We start from the raw sequence: 18,597 nt of genomic DNA on the forward strand, positions 1-18,597 counted from the left end.
CTCATTCTTTATTCCATAGTCTGATCAAGTTCAGATAACTGAAGTTAACCATCCACTTACATACACTTTTGGAGAGTTGGCTTCCTTGAGCTTGTAGTGAACAAAAACAACAACAACAACAAAAAGATCACAATAATTTGTAAATAAGACACAGGAAAAAAATATCAGGTAATTCCTATTCCTTTCTTTTAGAGATAACATGTTTATATCCTTGGGAAAAGTCCGCTCATAGATTGCTAATTATTCTGTTCTATATTTAGCCTTAATTCTTATTTTGGCAGACTATTTTGGAGGGAATGAATGAGTGCCATCAAACATCTGGAGATGCCTGCCCCCTGCAGACTTTGTGCTGAGTTCCCCATGCCTTTCTCCATCCCTGGATCCGGGCCTGTGGCTCTGGCTCTGGCTCTCCTGTATAGCAGTGACCATGGAGTGGGCCAATGAGACCTTAGTGACAGAGTTTGTCTTCCTCGGCTTCTCATCTCTGGCTGGGCTGCAGCGGCTGCTCTTTGTTGTCTTCCTGCTTGTGTACTTGTTCATGCTGGGCACCAACGCCATCATCGTTTTCACCATTGTGCTGGACAGAGCCCTTCACACTCCCATGTACTTCTTCCTTGGTGTCCTCTCCTGCTCTGAGACTTGCTACACCTTCGTCATTGTGCCCAAGATGCTGGTTGACCTGTTAGCCCAGAAGAAGGCCATCTCCTTCCTGGGCTGTGCCATCCAGATGTTTTCCTTCCTCTTCCTCATTTGCTCTCACTCCTTCCTGCTGGCAGCCATGGGTTATGACCGCTACGTGGCCATCTGTGACCCTCTGCGCTACACAGTGCTCATGGGGCATGGGGTGTGTGTGGGACTAGTGGCCGCTGCCTGTGCCTGTGGCTTCACTGTCTCACTGGTCACCACCTCTCTGGTATTTCACCTGCCCTTCCACTCCTCCAACCAGCTCCATCACTTCTTCTGTGACGTGTCTCCCGTCCTCAAGCTGGCATCTCACCACTCTCGTCTCAGTCAGTTGGTCATCTTTGTGCTTGGTGTGTTTGTCTTGGTTATTCCCCTGTTACTTATCCTGGTCTCCTACATCCGCGTCATCTCTGTCATTCTAAAAATCCCATCCTCTGGTGGAAGATACAAGGCCTTCTCTACCTGTGCCTCCCATCTCATTGTAGTAACTGTTCATTATGGTTGTGCCTCTTTCATCTACTTACGGCCCAAATCCAATTACTCTTCAAGTCAAGACACCCTAATATCTGTGTCTTATACCATCCTCACACCAGTGTTCAACCCAATGATTTACAGCTTGAGAAATAAGGAGTTCAAATCAGCTCTTCAAAGAGCAATGGCCCAAACTTCATGTCTTGTTAATTAAAGAGCCAATTTTTCACTACTCAGTTAATTGTATTTCTTTTATGTGACAGGTATTACCTGTACACTTTCACACAGTTTCTCAACAGTGTAGAACACACGACCATAAGAATAGTTTGCATATTAGGAGAATGAGGCTAAGAGAAGTTAAGATATTTTGACTTTCTACCATCAGTGATAGTCTAAGAGGTCTATGCAGATGAGGGAAAGAACCACTCAGTTAAATAACAAATTTCATTATATTTCACTGCTATAGAGTTTGAATACTCAAAAACATATACATCAACAGAGGTGAGTAAAGATACATTCAAACTGTGAAACAGAATAAAGGAAACCTCACTTTAAAAAATTTGATTTTTGACTTCACTATACAGGTTGGAGGATTTTAATTCCCCAAATTGGAATTGAACACAGGCCCTCGGCAGTGAGAGAGTAGAGTCCTAACCACTGGACTGCTTGGGAATTCTAAAGAAACCTCCTTCCCTGGTGGCTCAGATGGTAAAGCATCTGCCTACAATGCGGGAGACACGGGTTCAATCCCTGGATCGGGAAGATCTCCTGGAGAAGGAAATGGCAACTCACTCCAGTATTCTTGCCTGGAAAATCCCATGGACGGTGGAACCTGGTAGGCTACAGTCCATGGGGTTGCAAAGAGTCAGACACGACTGAACGACTTCACTTCACAGTTGATTTGCAATGTTGTGTTAATTTCAATTGTATACCAAATTGATTCATATATATGTATTTATATCTGCACTCTGTTGTGCTTAGGCACTCAGTTGTGTCTGACTCTTTGCTGCCCGATAGACTGAAGCCTGCCAGGCTCCTCTCTCCTTGGGGATTCTCCAGGCAAGAATATTACAGTGGGTTTCATGCCCTCCTCCAGGAGGAAGATCCCCTGAAGAAGGAAATGGCTACCCACTCCAGTATTCTTTCCTGGAGAATCCCATGAACAAAGGAGTCTGGCAGGCTATATTATGGGGTCTCAAAGATTCAGACACAACTGAGCGACTAAGCAAACACACACACATTCTTTTTCATATTCTTTTCTTACATAGATTATTACAAAATGTTGATAGTCCTCTGTTCTATCCAGTAGGTCCTTGTTTGTTATTTATTTTATATGCATACCTGTGTAAATGTTAACTTCAACCTCCTAATTTGTCCATCCTCTTTCTTTTTTGGTAACCTTAATTTTGTTTTCTGTATCTGAGCCTGTTTCTTTTGTGTAAGTAAGTTCATTTGGGTAAATTTTTTTTTTTTTAGATTCCATGTACAAGTGATCTCATATGATATTTGTCTTTGTCTGACTTCTTTCACTTAGTATAATAATTTCTAGGACCATTCATTTTTCTGAGAATAACATTGCATTGTTTCATTCTTTTTTACAATTAAGTAGTATTTCATTATATATTTTATTTATACCACATATTCTATACATATTTATTCAATGGATATTTATGTTTCTTCCATGACTTGGCTATATGAATAGTGCTGCTATGAACATTTGGATGGATGTATCTTTTTTATATTTTGCTTTTCTTTGAATGTATACCCAGGGGTAGAATTGTAGGTTCATTTTGTAACCCTATTTTTAGTTTTTTAAGAAACCTCCATACTTTTCTCCATAGTAGTTGTACCAATTCACATTCCCATAAACAGTGTAGGAGGGAAATCTCAACTGAAATGGAGCTGGAGGCCTGAAGTGAGAGTCCTCACACATTGCATGCTTATCAATTACAGACCCCTATAGGAAAGAATCAACTCCAGACCCCATCAGGAAGAGTTCTCCTTGTCCAGCAATAAATCCAGCAAATGGGTAGTCCTGCACCTTTCTAAACTCTCTCTTCCCTTCAGTGTCAGTCAGTTCAGTTACTCATTCATGTCTGACTCTTTGCGACCTCATGGACTGCAGCACACGAGACTTCCCTGTCCATCACCAACTGCTGGATCTTGCTCAAACTCGTGTTCATCGAGTTGGTGATGCCATCCAACCATCTCATCCTTTGTCTTCCGCTTCTCCTCCCACCTTCAATCTTTCCCAGCAGCAGGGTCTTTTCTAATGAGTTAGTTGTTCTCATCAGGTGGCCAAAGTATTGGATTTTCAGCCTCAGCATCAGTCCCTCCAATGAACACCCAGGACTGATCTCCTTTAGGATGGACTGGTTGGATCTCCTTGCAGTCCAAGGGACTCTCAAGAGTCTTCTCAAACACCACAGTTCAAAAGCAACAATTCTTCGGTGCTCAGCTTTCTTTCTTTTTTTTTTTTAATTAGTTAATTAATTTATTTTTAAAAATTTAATTGGAGGCTAATTACTTTACAATATTGTATTGGTTTTTCCATACATTGACATGAATCTGCCCCGGGTGTACATGTGTTCCCCATCTTGAACCCCGCTCCCACCTCCCTCCCCATACCATCCCTCTGGTTCATCCCAGTACACCATCCGCGAGCATACTGTATCAGGCATCAAACCTGGACTGGCGATTCATTTCACATATGATAATATACATGTTTCAGTGCCATTCTCCCAAATCATCCCACCCTCGCCCTGTCCCACAGAGTCCAAAAGACTGTTCTATACATCTGTGTCTCTTTTGCTGTCTCGTATACAGGGTTATCATTATCATCTTTCTAAATTCCATATATATGCATTAGTATACTGTATTGGTATTTTTTGTTCTGTCTTACTTCACTTTGTATAATAGGCTCCAGTTTCATCCACCTCACTAGAACTGATTCAAATGTAATGTAATTTGTAATGGCTGAGTATTACTCCATTGTGTATATGTACCATGGCTTTCTTATCCATTCATCTGCAGATGGACATCTAGGTTGCTTCCACGTCCTGGCTATTATAAACAGTGCTGCAATGAACATTGGAGTACACGTGTCTCTTTCAATTCTGGTTTCCTCGGTGTGTATGCCCAGGAGTGCGATTGCTGGATCGTATGACAGTTCTATTTCCAGTTTTTTAAGGAATCTCCACAGTGTTCTCTATAGTGGCTGTACTAGTTTGCATTCCCACCAACAGTGTAAGAGGATTCCCTTTTCTCCACACCCTCTTCAGCATTTATTGCTTGTAGACTTTTTGATAGCAGCCATTCTGACTGGTGTGAAATGGTACCTCATTGTGGTTTTAATTTGCATTTCTCTGATTATGAGGGATGTTGAGCATCTTTTCATGTGTTGTTAGCCATCTGTATGTCTTCTTTGGAGAAATGTCTGTTTAGTTCTTTGGGCCATTTTTTGAGGGTTGTTTATTTTTCTGGAATTGAGCTGCAGGAGTTGCTTATACATTTTTGAGATTGATTCTTTGTCAGTTGCTTCATTTGCTATTATTTTCTCCCATTCTGAAGGCTGTCTTTTCACCTTGCTTATAGTTTCCTTTGCTGTACAGAAGCTTTTAATTTTAATCAAGTCCCATTTGTTTATTTTTGTTTTTATTTCCAATATTCTTGGAGGTGGGTCATGGAGCATCCTGCTGTGATTTATGTTAGAGAATGTTTGGCCTATGTTCTCCTCTAGGAGTTTTATAGTTTCTGGTCTGACATTTAGATCTTTAATCCATTTTGAGTTTATTTTTGTGTGTGGTGTTAGGGAGTGTTCTATTTTCATTCTTTTACAAGTGGTTGACCAATTTTCCCAGCACCACTTGTTAAAGAGATTGTCTTTTCTCCATTGAATATTCTTGCCTCCTTTGTCAAATATAAGGTGTCCATAGGTGCATGGATTTATCTCTGGGCTTCCTATTTTGTTCCATTGATCTATATTTCTGTCTTTATGCCAGTACCATACTGTCTTGATGACTGTGGGTTTGTAGTGGAGCCTAAAGTATGGCAGGTTGATTCCCCCAGTTCCATCTTCTTTCTCAAGATTGCTTTGGCTATTAAAGTTTTTTTGTATTTCCATACAAATTGTGAAATTATTTGTTCTAGCTCTGTGAAAAATACTGTTCGTAGCTTAATAGGGATTTCATTGAACCTATAAATGTTCCAACTTTTACATCCATACATGACTACTGGAAAAACCATAGCTTTTACTAGATGGACTTCCAGTGTAATTCCTTCAGTGTAATTTCATTCAAAACAACGCCTTCCAACTTCCACTTTTTTGTCAACAAAGTAACGCTTCTCTCATTTCTTTCTTAGACTTGCCTATAGTTTTTGCTATAGCATGTTTATCCCAAATTGTGGTTCTCTGCTATTCCCCCAAAAAATATAGATTATGCCAGTAGAATAATTGGAATAATTGACTGTTTTATTTTTTAGGACAACACTGTCCAGTTCCATGGAAAAATAGAAGATAATCTGGTTGTCTCCCCTTACCTCTCCTCCTAACAACTTTTTCTTTCATGAAGACAACACTCTGTAGCTGTCCTTGGTGGCCCTTCTCAGTTTCTGATCCACTCACCTCAACCTACATATTGAAATGTCTATGCTTTCCTTGGGATTGTTTTCTTCCTCCTTTATTTGAGGTTAAAACCTCATTATGGAGTCTCCTTCCCATTTGTATGCAATTATTCCCTATACTCTCCTGTCTTTACGCGCATGCTCATTCCTGCACATCATACCTATTGATTATCCTCCAGGAAGTGACTAACATTGCATAATTGCTGAAATATCTCTGGTAATCTAAGCAAAGGTTTTGAGACAATGTGATAAGTTGGAGAGCTAGTCTTCCCTAATGACCAGAAAATTGGTGGAAATACCCTCAATACGTTCCCTTGCCCTATGGAATAAAGCCAAGAAGCCTCTGTTAGCAAGAATTTATCACCTAGTCTCTGCCTACCACTCAGACATTAGTATTTCTAAGATTATTGCTATTGATTTCTCATATGTGCACAGTTATGCCCTCTGAAGCTAATCAACTATTTTCAGGTGCTTCAGGTGTTATTCTGTATTATCCTATGTTTCTTCATGTGTTCCTTCTTCTCTGTGAAATAGCTCCTCTCCTTTATATAAATTGCATAATTCAAGATATTCTGAGCTATTCCCTCACTTTTTTTTTTTGGTCTTTTTAATTTTTAAAAACTTATTTTAATTGGAGGATAATTACAATATTGTGTAGGTTCCTGCCATACATCAATATAAATCAGCCATAGGAATACAAAAGTCACCTCCCTCCCACCTCCCTCCCCATTCCACCCCTCTAGGTTGTCAGAGCACTGGGTCTGAGCCCCCTGTGTCATATAGCAAATTTACACTGAATATCTATTTTATATATGGTTATATATGTTTCAATGTTACTTTCTCAATTCACCCCACCCTCCCCTTCCTTTACTGTGCCCACAAATCTGTTCTACATGTCTGTGTTTCCGTGCTGCCCTGCACATAATTTCATCAGTGCTATCTTTATAGATTCCATATATATGCATTAATGTACGATACTTGTCTTTCTCTTTCTGACTTATTTCATTCTGTATAATAGGCTCTAGGTTCATCCACTTCATTAGAACAGACTCAAATGTGTTCCTTTTTATGACTAAGTAATAGCCCATTGTATATATATACCATAGGTTCTTTTTCCATTCATCTGTCAGTGGATATCAACATTGCTTCCATGTCCTGGCTAATGTAAATTGTGCTGCAATAAACATTGGGGTACATGTGTTGTTTTCAATGTTGATTTCCTCAGGGTGAATGCCCAGGAGTGGAATTGTTGGGCCATATGGGGCTTCCCTTGTGGCTCAGATTGTAAAGAATTTGCCTGCAATGCAGGAGATTTGGGTTCGATCCCTGAATTGGGATGATCCCTGAAGAAGGGAAAGGCTACCCACTCCAGTATTCTGGCCTGGAGAATTCCATGGACTGTTAGTCCGTGGGGTCGCAGAGAGTCAGACACGACTGAGCGAATTTCTCTTTCATTTTCACTTATTGGTTTTTTTCCTAGTGTTTTAAGGAATCTCCATACTGTCTTCCATAGTGGCTGTATCAATTTACATTCCTGCCAACAGTGCAAGAGGGTTACTTTTTCTCCACACCCCCTCCAGCACTTACTGCTCATAGATTTTTTTATCTTTAAATTTTTTTTTTTTTTTTTTTTGGTTAAAAGTGTTTCCTCCTCTTCTGATTTCCTTTATTCATTTCTTTTCATTTCTTTTTTCTTTTTTTCCTTACAAACCCTTGTGTCAAGGGCTGACTTACAATAGATTGCAGTGAGGGAGCTCCTCTGCTGTGTACAAACCTGACCCAGAAGCAGGTCCTCTACGAATGATTTAGCAACAGGTTCCCCATGAACGTGTGGTATGTGACCAGCAAGTGGGTGGCCTCCTTTCCCACCGCCAGTGGGGGAGAGGGAGTGGGAAGGGGAGGCGGCTATCCAAGGCCAACCAATGCTCCTGTGGTGCTGTAGATTTTTTGATGGCCATTCTGACGAGTGTGAGGTGATACCTCACTGTAGTTTGGTTGAGAGTTGGACTGTGAAGAAAGCTGATTGCTGAAGAATTGATGCTTTTGAACTGTGGTGTTGAAAAAGACTTTGAGGGTCCCTTGGACTGCAAGGAGATCCAACCAGTCCATTCCAAAGGAGATCAGTCCTGGGTGTTCATTGGAAGGACTGATGCTAAAGCTGTAACTCCAATACTCTGGTCACCTGATGTGAAGAGTTGACTTACTGGAAAAGACTCTGATGCTGGGAGACGTTGGGGGCAGGAGGAGAAGGGGATGACAGAGAATGAGATGGCTGGATGGCATCACCAACTCGATGGACATGAGTTTGAGTGAACTCCGGTGGTTGGTGATGGACAGGGAGGCCTGGTGTGCTGTGATTCATGGGGTCGCAAAGAGTCGGACATGACTGAGCGACTGAACTGAATTGAACTGAATAATGAGCTATGTTGATCATCTTTTCATGTGTTTATTACCTATCTGTACGTCTTCTTTGGAGATGTATCTGTTTAGGTCTTCTGCCCACTTTTTGATTGGGTTTTTTTCTGATATTGAGGTGCATGAGCTGCTTGTGTATTTTAGAGATTAATCCTTTGTCAATTGTTTCACTTGCTATTATTTTCTCCCATTCTTAGGGTTGACTTTTCACCTTGTTTATAGTTTCCTCTGCTGTGCAGAATTGATTAAGTTTAATTATGTCCAATTTATTTATTTTTGTTTTTATTTTCATTATTCTAGAAGATGAGTCAAAGGATTTTGCTGTGATTTATGTTGGAGAGTATTCTGCCTATGTTTTCCTCTAAGAGGTTTATAGTTCTGGTATTGCATTTAAGTCTTTAATCCATTTTGAGTTTATTTTTGTGTATGGCATTAGGAAATGTTCTAATTGAATTTTTTTACATATAGCTGCCCACTTTTCCCAGCACCACTTATTGAAGAGATTGTCTTTTCTCCATTGTATACTCTTGCCTCCCTTGTCAAAGATAAGGTGCCCATAGGTGCATGGGTTTATCTCTGGGCTTTCTATCTTATTTCATTCATCTATATGTCATTTTTTGTGCCAGTACCATACTGCCTTGATGACTGTAGCTTTGCAGTATAGTCTGAAGTCTGGAAGGTTGATTCTTTTAACTCTAGTTCTCTTTCTTAAGATTGCTTTAGCTATTAGGGTCTTTTGTGGTTGCATACAAATTACAACATTTTTGTTCTTGTTCTGTGAAGCATAGTGTTGACAGTTTGATAGGGATTGCATTGAATCTGTAAATTTCTTTAGGTAGTATAGTCATTTTCGCAATATTGATTATTTCAGTCCAAGAACATGGCATATCTCTCCATCCATTTGTGTCATCTTTTATTTCTTTCATTAGTGTCGTATCATCTGTATAGAGGTCTTTTATCTCTTTAGGTAGGTTTATTCCTAGGTACTTTATTCTTTTTGTTGCAATGGTGAATGGGATTGTTTCCTTAATTTCTCTTGCTGAGATTTCGTGGTTAGTGTTTAAGAATGCAAGTAATTTCTGTTTATTAGTTTTATATTCTGTGACACTTTTCTATAATCTGATTCAGTTCAGTTCAGTCACCCAGTCGTGTCTGACTCTTTGTGACTCTGTGAACCTCAGCATGCCAGGCTTCCCTGTCCATCACCAAATCCCAGAACTACAAAAACTCATGTCCATTGAGTCAGTGACACCATCCAATCATCTCATCCTCTATCATCCCCTTCTCCTCCTGTCCTCCATCTTTCAGAGTTTTTTCAAATGAGTCATCAGGGTATTTTCAAATGAGTCAGCTCTTTGCATCAGGTGGCCAAAGTATTGGAGTTTCAGCTTCAACATCACTCCTTCCAATGAACACCCAGGACTGATCTCCTTTAGGATGGACTGGCTGGATCTCCTTGCAGTCCAAGGGACTCTCAAGAGTCTTCTCCAATACCACAGTTCAAAAGCATCATTTCTTCTGTGCTCAGCTTTCTTTAGAGTCCAACTCTCACTTCCAGACATGACTACTGGAAAAACTATTGCCTTGACGAGATGGACCTTTGTTGGCAAAGTAATGTCTCTGCTTTTAATATGTCGTCTAGGTTGGTCATAAAATTCCTTCCAAGGAGTAAGCGTCTTTTAATTTCATGGCTGCAATCACCATCTGCAGTCATTTTGGAGTCCAGAAAAATAAAGTCTGACACTGTTTTCATTGTTTCCCCATCTATTTCCCATGAATCAATGGGACCGGATGCCATGATATTAGTTTTCAGAATGTTGAGTTTTAAGCCAACATTTTTACTCTCCTGTTTCACTTTCATCAAGAGGCTTTTTAGTTGTTCTTCTTTCTGCCATAAGGGTGGTGTCATCTGCATATCTGAGGTTATTGATATTTCTCCCAGCAATCTTGATTCCAACTTGTGCTTCATCCAGCCCAGCATTTCTCATGATGTACTCTGTATAAAAGTTAAATAAGCAGGGTACAATATACAGCCTTGACATACTCCTTTTCCTATTTGGAACCAGTCTGTTGTTCCATGTCCAGTTCTAACCGCTGCTTTCTGACCTGCATACAGGTTTCTCAAGAGGCAGGTCAGGTGGTCTGTTATTCCCATCTCTTTCAGAATTTTCCACAGTTTATTGTGATCCACACAGTTGAAGGCTTTGGCATACTCAATAAAGCAGAAATAGATGTTTTTCTGGAACTCTTTTGCTTTTTTGATGATCCAGCATTGTTGTCAATTTGATATCTGATTCCTCTGCCTTTTCTAAAACCAGCTTGAACATTTGGAAGTTCACAGTTCGCGTATTGCTGAAGCCTGGCTTGGAGAATTTTGAGCATGACTTTACTAGCGTGTGAGATGAGTGCAATTGTGTGGTAATTTGAGCATTCTTTGGTATTGCCTTTCTTTGGGATTAGAATGAAAACTGACATTTTCCAGTTCTGTACTACTGCAGAGTTTTCCAAATTTGCTTGCATATTTAGTGTAGCACTTTCATAGCATCATCTTTCAGGATTTGAAATAGCTCAACTGGAATTCTATCACCTCCACTAGTTTTGTTCATAGTGATGCTTCCTAAGGCCCGTTTGACCTCACATTCTAGGATATCTGGCTCTAGGTGAGTGATCACACCATTGTGATTATCTGGGCCATGAAGATCTTTTTTTGTATAGTTCTGTGTATTCTTGCCACCTCTTCTTAATATCTTCTTCTGTTAGGTCCATACCATTTCTGTCCTTTATCGAGCCCATCTTTGCATGAAATGTTTGCTTGATATCTCTAATTTTCTTGAAATCTCTAATTTTCTTGAAGAGAGCTCTAGTATTTCCTATTCTGTTGTTTTCCTCTATTTCTTTTCATTGATTGCTGAGGAAGGCTTTCTTATCTCTCCTTTCTATTCTTTTGAACTGTGCATTCAAATGGGATATCTTTCCTTTTCTCCTTTGCTTTTCACTTCTCTTTTTTTCACAAGTATTTGTAAGGCCTCCTCAGACAGCCATTTTGTGTTTTTGCATTTCTTTCTACTGGGGATGGTCTTGATCCCTGTCTCCTGTACAATGTCATGAACTTCCGTCCATAGTTCATCAGGCACTCTATCTATCAGATCTAGTCCCTTAAATCTATTTCTCACTTCCACTGTATAATCATAAGGGATTTGATTTAGGTCATATCTGAATGGTCTAGTGGTTTTCCCTACTTTCTTCAATTTCAGTCTGAATTTGGCAATAAGGATTTCATGATCTGAGCCACAGTCAGCTCCTGGTCTTGTTTTTGCTAACTGTATAGAGCTTCTCCATCTTTGGCTGCAAAGAATATAATCAATCTGATTTCGGTGTTGACCATCTGGTGATGTCCATGTGTAGAGTCTTCTCTTGTGTTGTTGGAAGAGGGTGTTTGCTATGACCAGTTCTCTTGGCAACACTCTATATTAGTCTTTGCCCTGCTTCATTCTGTACTTCAAGGCCAAATTTCCCTGTTACTCCAGGTGTTTCTTTACTTTCTACTTTTGCATTCAGGTGACCTATAATGAAAAGAACATCTTTTTTGGATCTTAGTTCTGAAAAGTCTTGTTCAGTTCAGTTCAGTCACTCAGTCATGTCCCACTCTTTGCGATCCCATGAATCACAGCATGCCAGGCCCCCCTGTCCATCACCAACTCCCAGAGTTCACTCAAACTCATGTCCATCGAGTCTGTGATGCCATCCAGCCATCTCATTCTCTGTCGTCCCCTTCTCCTCCCACCCCCAATCCCTCCCAACATCAGAGTCTTTTCCAGTGAGTCAACTCGGCACATGAGGTGGCCAAAGTATTGGAGTTTCAGCTTTAGCATCAGTCCTTCCAATGAACACCCAGGATCGGTCTCCTTTAGAATGGACTGGTTGGATCTCCTTGCAGTCCAAGAGACTCTCAAGAGTCTTCTCCAGCACCACAGTTCAAAAGCATCTGTTCTTCGGCGCTCATCTTTCTTCACAGTGCAGCTCTCACATCCATACATGACCACGGGAAAAACCATAGCCTTGACTAGACGGACCTTGGTTGGCAAAGTAATGTCTCTACTTTTTAATATGCTATCTAGGTTGGTCATAACTTTCCTTCCAAGGAGTAAGCGTCTTTTAATTTCATGGCTGCAGAGAGACGCCAGCTCCAGCGGCGCAGACGCGAGAGACGCTGGCTCCGGCGGTGCTGATGCAAGAGACACCAGTTCCAGCTGCGAGAAAGGTCTTGTCCGTCCATTCTGTTCCATCGTTCAGTCGTGTCCAACTCTTTGCGACCCCGTGGACTATAGCCTACCAGGCTTCTCCGTCCATGGGATTCTCCAGGCAAGAATACTGGAGTGGGTTACCATTGTCTTGTAGGTCTTCATAAAATGATTCACCTTCAGCTTCTTCAGCATTACTGGTCAGGGCATAGATTTGAATTACTGTGATATTGAATTGTTTCCCTTGGAAATGAACAGAGATCATTCTGTCGTTTTTGAGATTGCATCCAAATACTGCATTTAGGACTCTTTTGTTGACTATGATGACTACTCCATTTCTTCTAAGGGATTCCTGCCCACAGTAGTAGATATAATGGTCATCTGACTTACATTCACCCATTCCAGTCCATCTTAGTTCACTGATTCCTGGAATGTCGATGTTCACTCTTGACATCTCCTGTTTGACCACTTCCAATTTGCCTTGATTCATGAACCCTACATTCCAGGTTCCTATGCAATATTGCTTTTATGACATTGAACCCTGCTTCTATCACCAGTCACATCCACAACTGTTATTATTTTTACTTTGGCTCCGTCTCTTCATTCTTTCTGGAGTTATTTCTCCATTGATCTCCAGGAGCATAGTGGGCACCTACCGACCTGGGGAGTTCATCTTTCAGTGTCCTATCTTTTTGTCTTTTCATACTGTTCATGGGATTCTCAAGGCAAGAATACTGAAGTGGTTTGCCATTCCCTTCTCCAGTGGACCTTATTCTGTCATACCTCTCCACCATGACACGACCATCTTGGGTGGCCCCAGATGGCATGGCTTAGTTTCATTCACTGGTTAGCTCTAGCTATTTTCTGGTGCCATCTTTAGGGTTTTCTATGTATAGTGTTGTGCCATCTGAAACAATGAGAATTTTACTATTACTTTCCAATCTTGATTACTTTTATTTCTTTTCTTCTCTGATTGCTGTGGCTGGGACTTCCAAAACTTTGTTGAATAATTATAATGGCAAGAGTGAGCACCTTTGTCTTGTTCCAAATCTTAGAGGATATGCTTTCAGTTTTATGCCATTGAGAATAATTGCATTGGGTTTTTCATATATGGCTTTAATTATGCTGATGTATGATCAACTATACATAGATATATATATAATATCAAGATATATTTCTCAAAGACAAATGCTTGTTATCACATTGAATTAAAAAAATAATTTGAAAGTTTTTTTTTCTGCCTATTAAAACCTTCAGTGAGGTTTAGATATGCATTAAATACAATAAATGTGATCTAAGATAATTTTACATAATGGAATTTTGCATGGCTAAAATACATTTTTATTTCCCTCTTTGTTAAGTTTTTATTTATTTTTGCTAGAAAATGGAAAGTATTGTTTGTTTGTTTGTTTTTGCTTCTTTACTACAGAGAAAAAAGCAACAACAACAACACAAACACACTATTGCAAGTTCCTGACCCCAGTTTATGCTGATTTTCATTCTCCCATGATGTGTATGCAATGCTTTTTCTAAATGCAATTTAGTTATCAGAATTTAATTATTCTACAATGTTTTGTTCTAGGTATGGGGGATACCGCATGAATTTATAAATAGAGATTATAATAACTAGTGGATGTGAAAAAGAAAGATGGTAGGGACAATTTTGGTCACTTCAGAAAGTAGTTATTCTGTATGTACAGATAAGATAATGAGCCATGGTCTCATCAGTTTGATAATTCAGTTTTCTTATCTTTCTTGAATGTCTATATTGCAGTTGTCCAAAGAGGGAAACAAGTGAAATAAATAGGTATAATTTGCCATCTAACACAATCCATCTCTACTGAATTTGGTAGAACCTATCTTCCACTTCTCCACTTTGGTAAATAATCCTTTTTTAGTATATATTTATGGTTGGATGGCATTACAAACGCAATGTTCATGAGTTTGAGCCAACTCTGGGAAACAGTGAAGGACAAGGAAGCCTGGCATGCTACAGTCCATTAGGTCACAAAGCATTGGCCACAAATTAGTGACTGAACAACATGGCTGTATCAAAAGTGAGAGTTGAATATAGAATAGGGCATTACTATTCTTTGCAACCAAAGATGGAGAAGCTCTATACAGTTAGCAAAAACAAGACCAGGAGCTGACTGTGGCTCAGATCATGAACTCCTTATTGCCAAATTCAGACTTAAATTGAAGAAAGTAGGGAAAACCACTAAACCATTCAGATATGACCTAAATCAAATCCCTTATGATTATACAGTGGAAGTAAGAAATAGATTTAAGGGTCTAGATCTGATAGATAGAGTGCATGATGAACTCTGGACGGAGGTTCATGACATTGTACAGGAGACAGGGACCAAGACCATCCCCATTGAAAAGAAATGCAGAAAAGCAAAATGGCTGTCTGAGGAGGCCTTACAAATAGCTGTGAAAAGAAGAGAAGTGAAAAGTAAAGGAGGAAAGGAAAGATATAAGCATCTGAATGCAGAGTTCCAAAGAATAACAAGGAGAGATAAGAAAGCCTTCCTCAGCGATCAGTGCAAAGAAATAGAGGAAAACAACAGAAAAGGAAAAACAAGAGATCTTTTCAAGAAAATCAGAGATATCAAGGGAACATTTCATGCAAAGATGGGCTCGATAAAGGACAGAAATGGTATGGACCTAACAGAAGCAGAAGATATTAAGAAGAGGTGGCAGGAATACACAGAAGAACTGTACAAAAAAGATCTTCATGATGAAGATAATCACGATGGCGTGATCACTCACCTGGAACCAGACATCTTGGAATGTGAAGTCAAGTGGGCCTTAGAGAGCATCACTACGAACAAAGCTAGTGGAGGTGATTGAATTCCAATTGATCTATTTCAAATCCTGAAATATGATGCTGTGAAAGTGCTGCACGCAATATGCCAGCAAATTTGGAAAACTCATCAATGGCCACAGGACTAGAAAAGGTCAGTCTTCATTCCAATCCCAAAGAAAGGCAATGCCAAAGAATGCTCAAACTACCGCACAATTGCACTCATCTCACATGCTAGTAAAGTCATGCTAAAAATTCTCAAAGCTAGGCTTCAGCAATATGTGAACCGTGAACTTCCAGATGTTCAAGCAGGTTTTAGAAAAGGCAGAGGCACCAGAGATCAAATTGCCAACATCCGCTGGATCATGGAGAAAGCAAGACAGTTCCAGAAAAACATCTATTTCTGCTTCATTGACTATACCAAGGCCTTTGACTGTGTGGATCACAATAAACTGTGGAACATTCTGAAAGAGATGGGAATCCCAGACCACCTGACCTGCCTCTTGAGAAACCTGTATGCAGGTCAGGAAGCAACAGTTAGAACTGGACATAGAACAACAGACTGGTTCCAAATAGGAAAAGGAGTACGTCAAGGTTGTATATTGTCACCCTGCTTATTTAACTTATATGCAGAGTACATCATGAAGAACGCTGGGCTGGAAGAAGCACAAGCTGGAGTCAAGATTGCCAGGAGAAATATTAATAACCTCAGATATGCAGATGACACCCCCCTTATGGCAGAAAGTGAAGAGGAACTCAAAGGCCTATTGATGAAAGTAAAAGAGGAGAGTGAAAAGTTTGGCTTGAAGCTCAACATTCAGAAAACGAAGATCATGGCATCTGGTCCCATCACTTCATGGGAAATAGATGGGGAAACAGTGGAAACCGTGTCAGACTTTATATTTTTGGGCTCCAAAATCACTGCAGATGCTGATTGCAGCCAGGAAATTAAAAGACGCTTATTCCTTGGAAGGAAAGTTATGACCAGCCTAGATAGCATATTAAAAAGCAGAGACATTACTTTGCCAACTAAGGTCCGTCTAGTCAATGCTATGGTTTTTCCTGTGGTCATGTATGGATGTGAGATTTGGACTGTGAAGAAAGCTGATCGCCGAAGAATTGATGCTTTTGAACTGTGGTGCTGGAGAAGACTCTTGAGAGTCCCTTGGACTGCAAAGAGATCCAACCAGTCCATTCTGGGGGAAATCAATCCTGGGTGTTCATTGGAAGGACTGATGCTAAAGCTGAAACTCCAATACTTTGGCCACCTCATGCGACGAATTGACTCACTGGAAAAGACTCTGATGCTGGGAGCGATTGTGAGTAGGAGGACACAGGGACGACAGAGAACAAGGCGGCTGGATGGCATCACCGACTTATGGACAAGAGTTTGAGTGAACTCCGGGAGTTGGTGATGGACAGGGAGGCCTTTCGTGTTGTGGTTCATGGGGTCGCTAAGAGTCGGACACGACTGAGCGACTGAACTGAACTGAACTGAGTATGGCAAACTGTAAGTCATCAGATTGAAAATGGAAATAGTTAATAATTATTTTTACCAAAATAAAATAAAGACCTAATGTGTTTCAGAAACACTTAAAGATCCTAGAGAAAGACTAATGAATATAAATGGATCCTCTTGCCCCCAAGTCCTTTAGTAAGTTATTAAAATAGACAAGTATAGAAAACAAATTAGCATGATTTCTATGAATTTCCTCTATAATAATTAAAAAATAGCTTAATATATCAGATATTCATGCATTTTGATTGTTAAAGTTGAAGAATTGTCTAATTACCACCACAGTCCATTTTCAGGGCATTTTTAATGATTGCCAGAAGACATTTCTTATCTGTTCCCAATCAAATTGTGTTCTGTCCCTAGCCTATGGTCTAATCTGCTTTCTGCCTGTATAGAGTTTCCTATTCTGGAAAATTCATATAAGTGAAGTTTGCAGCGTAGCCTTATGCACTTGGCTACTTTAACTTAGCATAATGACTTTGAAGACAACGATATCTATACTTTTGTTGATATCTATTATATGTTATCCTTTACTTTTAAACTTCTTGATGAATGCTTTTATTTTTATACCTCTACTGCTGTTTTGGTGCATAGGATATATGTATGAAATCCCAAAAGATTTATTTAGAATAAAAATCAGATTCCATAAGAAAACTGAGTCAATATTTCTAGAAATATAATGAAACTCTTATTTGTAATATATACAGTGAAGTATTTGTAATCAGCACTACTGAATCATTCAGTTCAGTTCAGTTCAGTTCAGTCACTCAGTCGTGTGCGACTTTCCGCGACCCCATGAATCACAGCACGCCAGGCCTCCCTGTCCATCACCAACTCCCGGAGTATACTCAAACTCATGTCCACAGAGTCGGTGATGCCATCCAGCCATCTCATTCTCTGTCGTCCCCTTCTCCTCCCGCCCCCAACCTTTCCCAGCATCAGAGTCTTTTCCAGTGAGTCAACTCGTCGCATGAGGTGGCCAAAGTATTGCAGTTTCAGCTTTAGCATCAGTCCCTCCAATGAACATCCAGGATTGATCTCCTTTAGAATGGACTGGTTGGATCTCCTTGCAGTATAAGGGACTCTCAAGAGTCTTCTCCAACACCAGGTCACTTATATATAAAACAAATAATGATATTGCACACTGAAATAGCTACATTAGTAGAGTTAATATGTGTACTAAAATGCATAAATGACAATACTTCACCAGGAGTAATTTGGAAGACACCAATAATAAAAATTAAGTAAATTCTAATAATAGAACTTACATCAATCACATTCTCTCACTAACACAAAAACTATATAAAGAAGTTACTTAAATATCAATAAGGAAGTGTCTATAATAAATAAATATTCCATTCCTAAAAAATATTTGAATAATAAATGACATTTGCAAGCTTATTAGGAAAAAAGGATAAAAGAGAACAAAAAATGGTGATAGCCAATACTGTACTTACAGGGAAGTGTAGTGAGTAAAATGACAATTATGCTACTAGTAATAATAAAATAACATGAAAAAACTTAATCCAAAAACTAAAAAAATGGGAGACAGAAATAAGAATAGAGATAGTAATTCAAAAATGTGAGAGCCTTATTGATGATTTTATATACTTTGATTTTAAAATCTAAATAAAATTAACAAGAAAGAATATGGTTACCTTTTACCCTGAAAATGGAGGTCATACATGAAATATGAGCTCCAGTTTTATTAAGTTTTAAAAAGAATACTGGTAAGTAGAACACTGCACACAAAAAGCTGAAGTGTCCAAAATCCAAGTTACAGGAGTAAAGGGAAAGGATCAGATTATTATTCATAATTGTTTCAAACACCTGTGAACAAA

The 18,597-nt window shown here is 39.5% G+C and overlaps 1 protein-coding gene across 1 annotated transcript; it reads left to right on the forward strand.

Annotated features, from left to right (window-relative positions):
• Positions 1-427: 427 nt before the first annotated feature.
• Positions 428-1,369, forward strand: LOC129541392 (olfactory receptor 10K1-like). Its single transcript, XM_055403267.2, has one exon. It carries the CDS (start codon positions 428-430, stop codon positions 1,367-1,369), a length of 942 nt encoding a protein of 313 aa, XP_055259242.2.
• The last annotated feature ends 17,228 nt before the right edge of the window (positions 1,370-18,597 follow it).

This window comes from Moschus berezovskii, chromosome 4 (genome assembly GCF_049115385.1).
Source record: "Moschus berezovskii isolate FMDL1 chromosome 4, NW_MosBer_1.0, whole genome shotgun sequence".
Lineage (NCBI taxonomy): Eukaryota > Metazoa > Chordata > Mammalia > Artiodactyla > Moschidae > Moschus > Moschus berezovskii.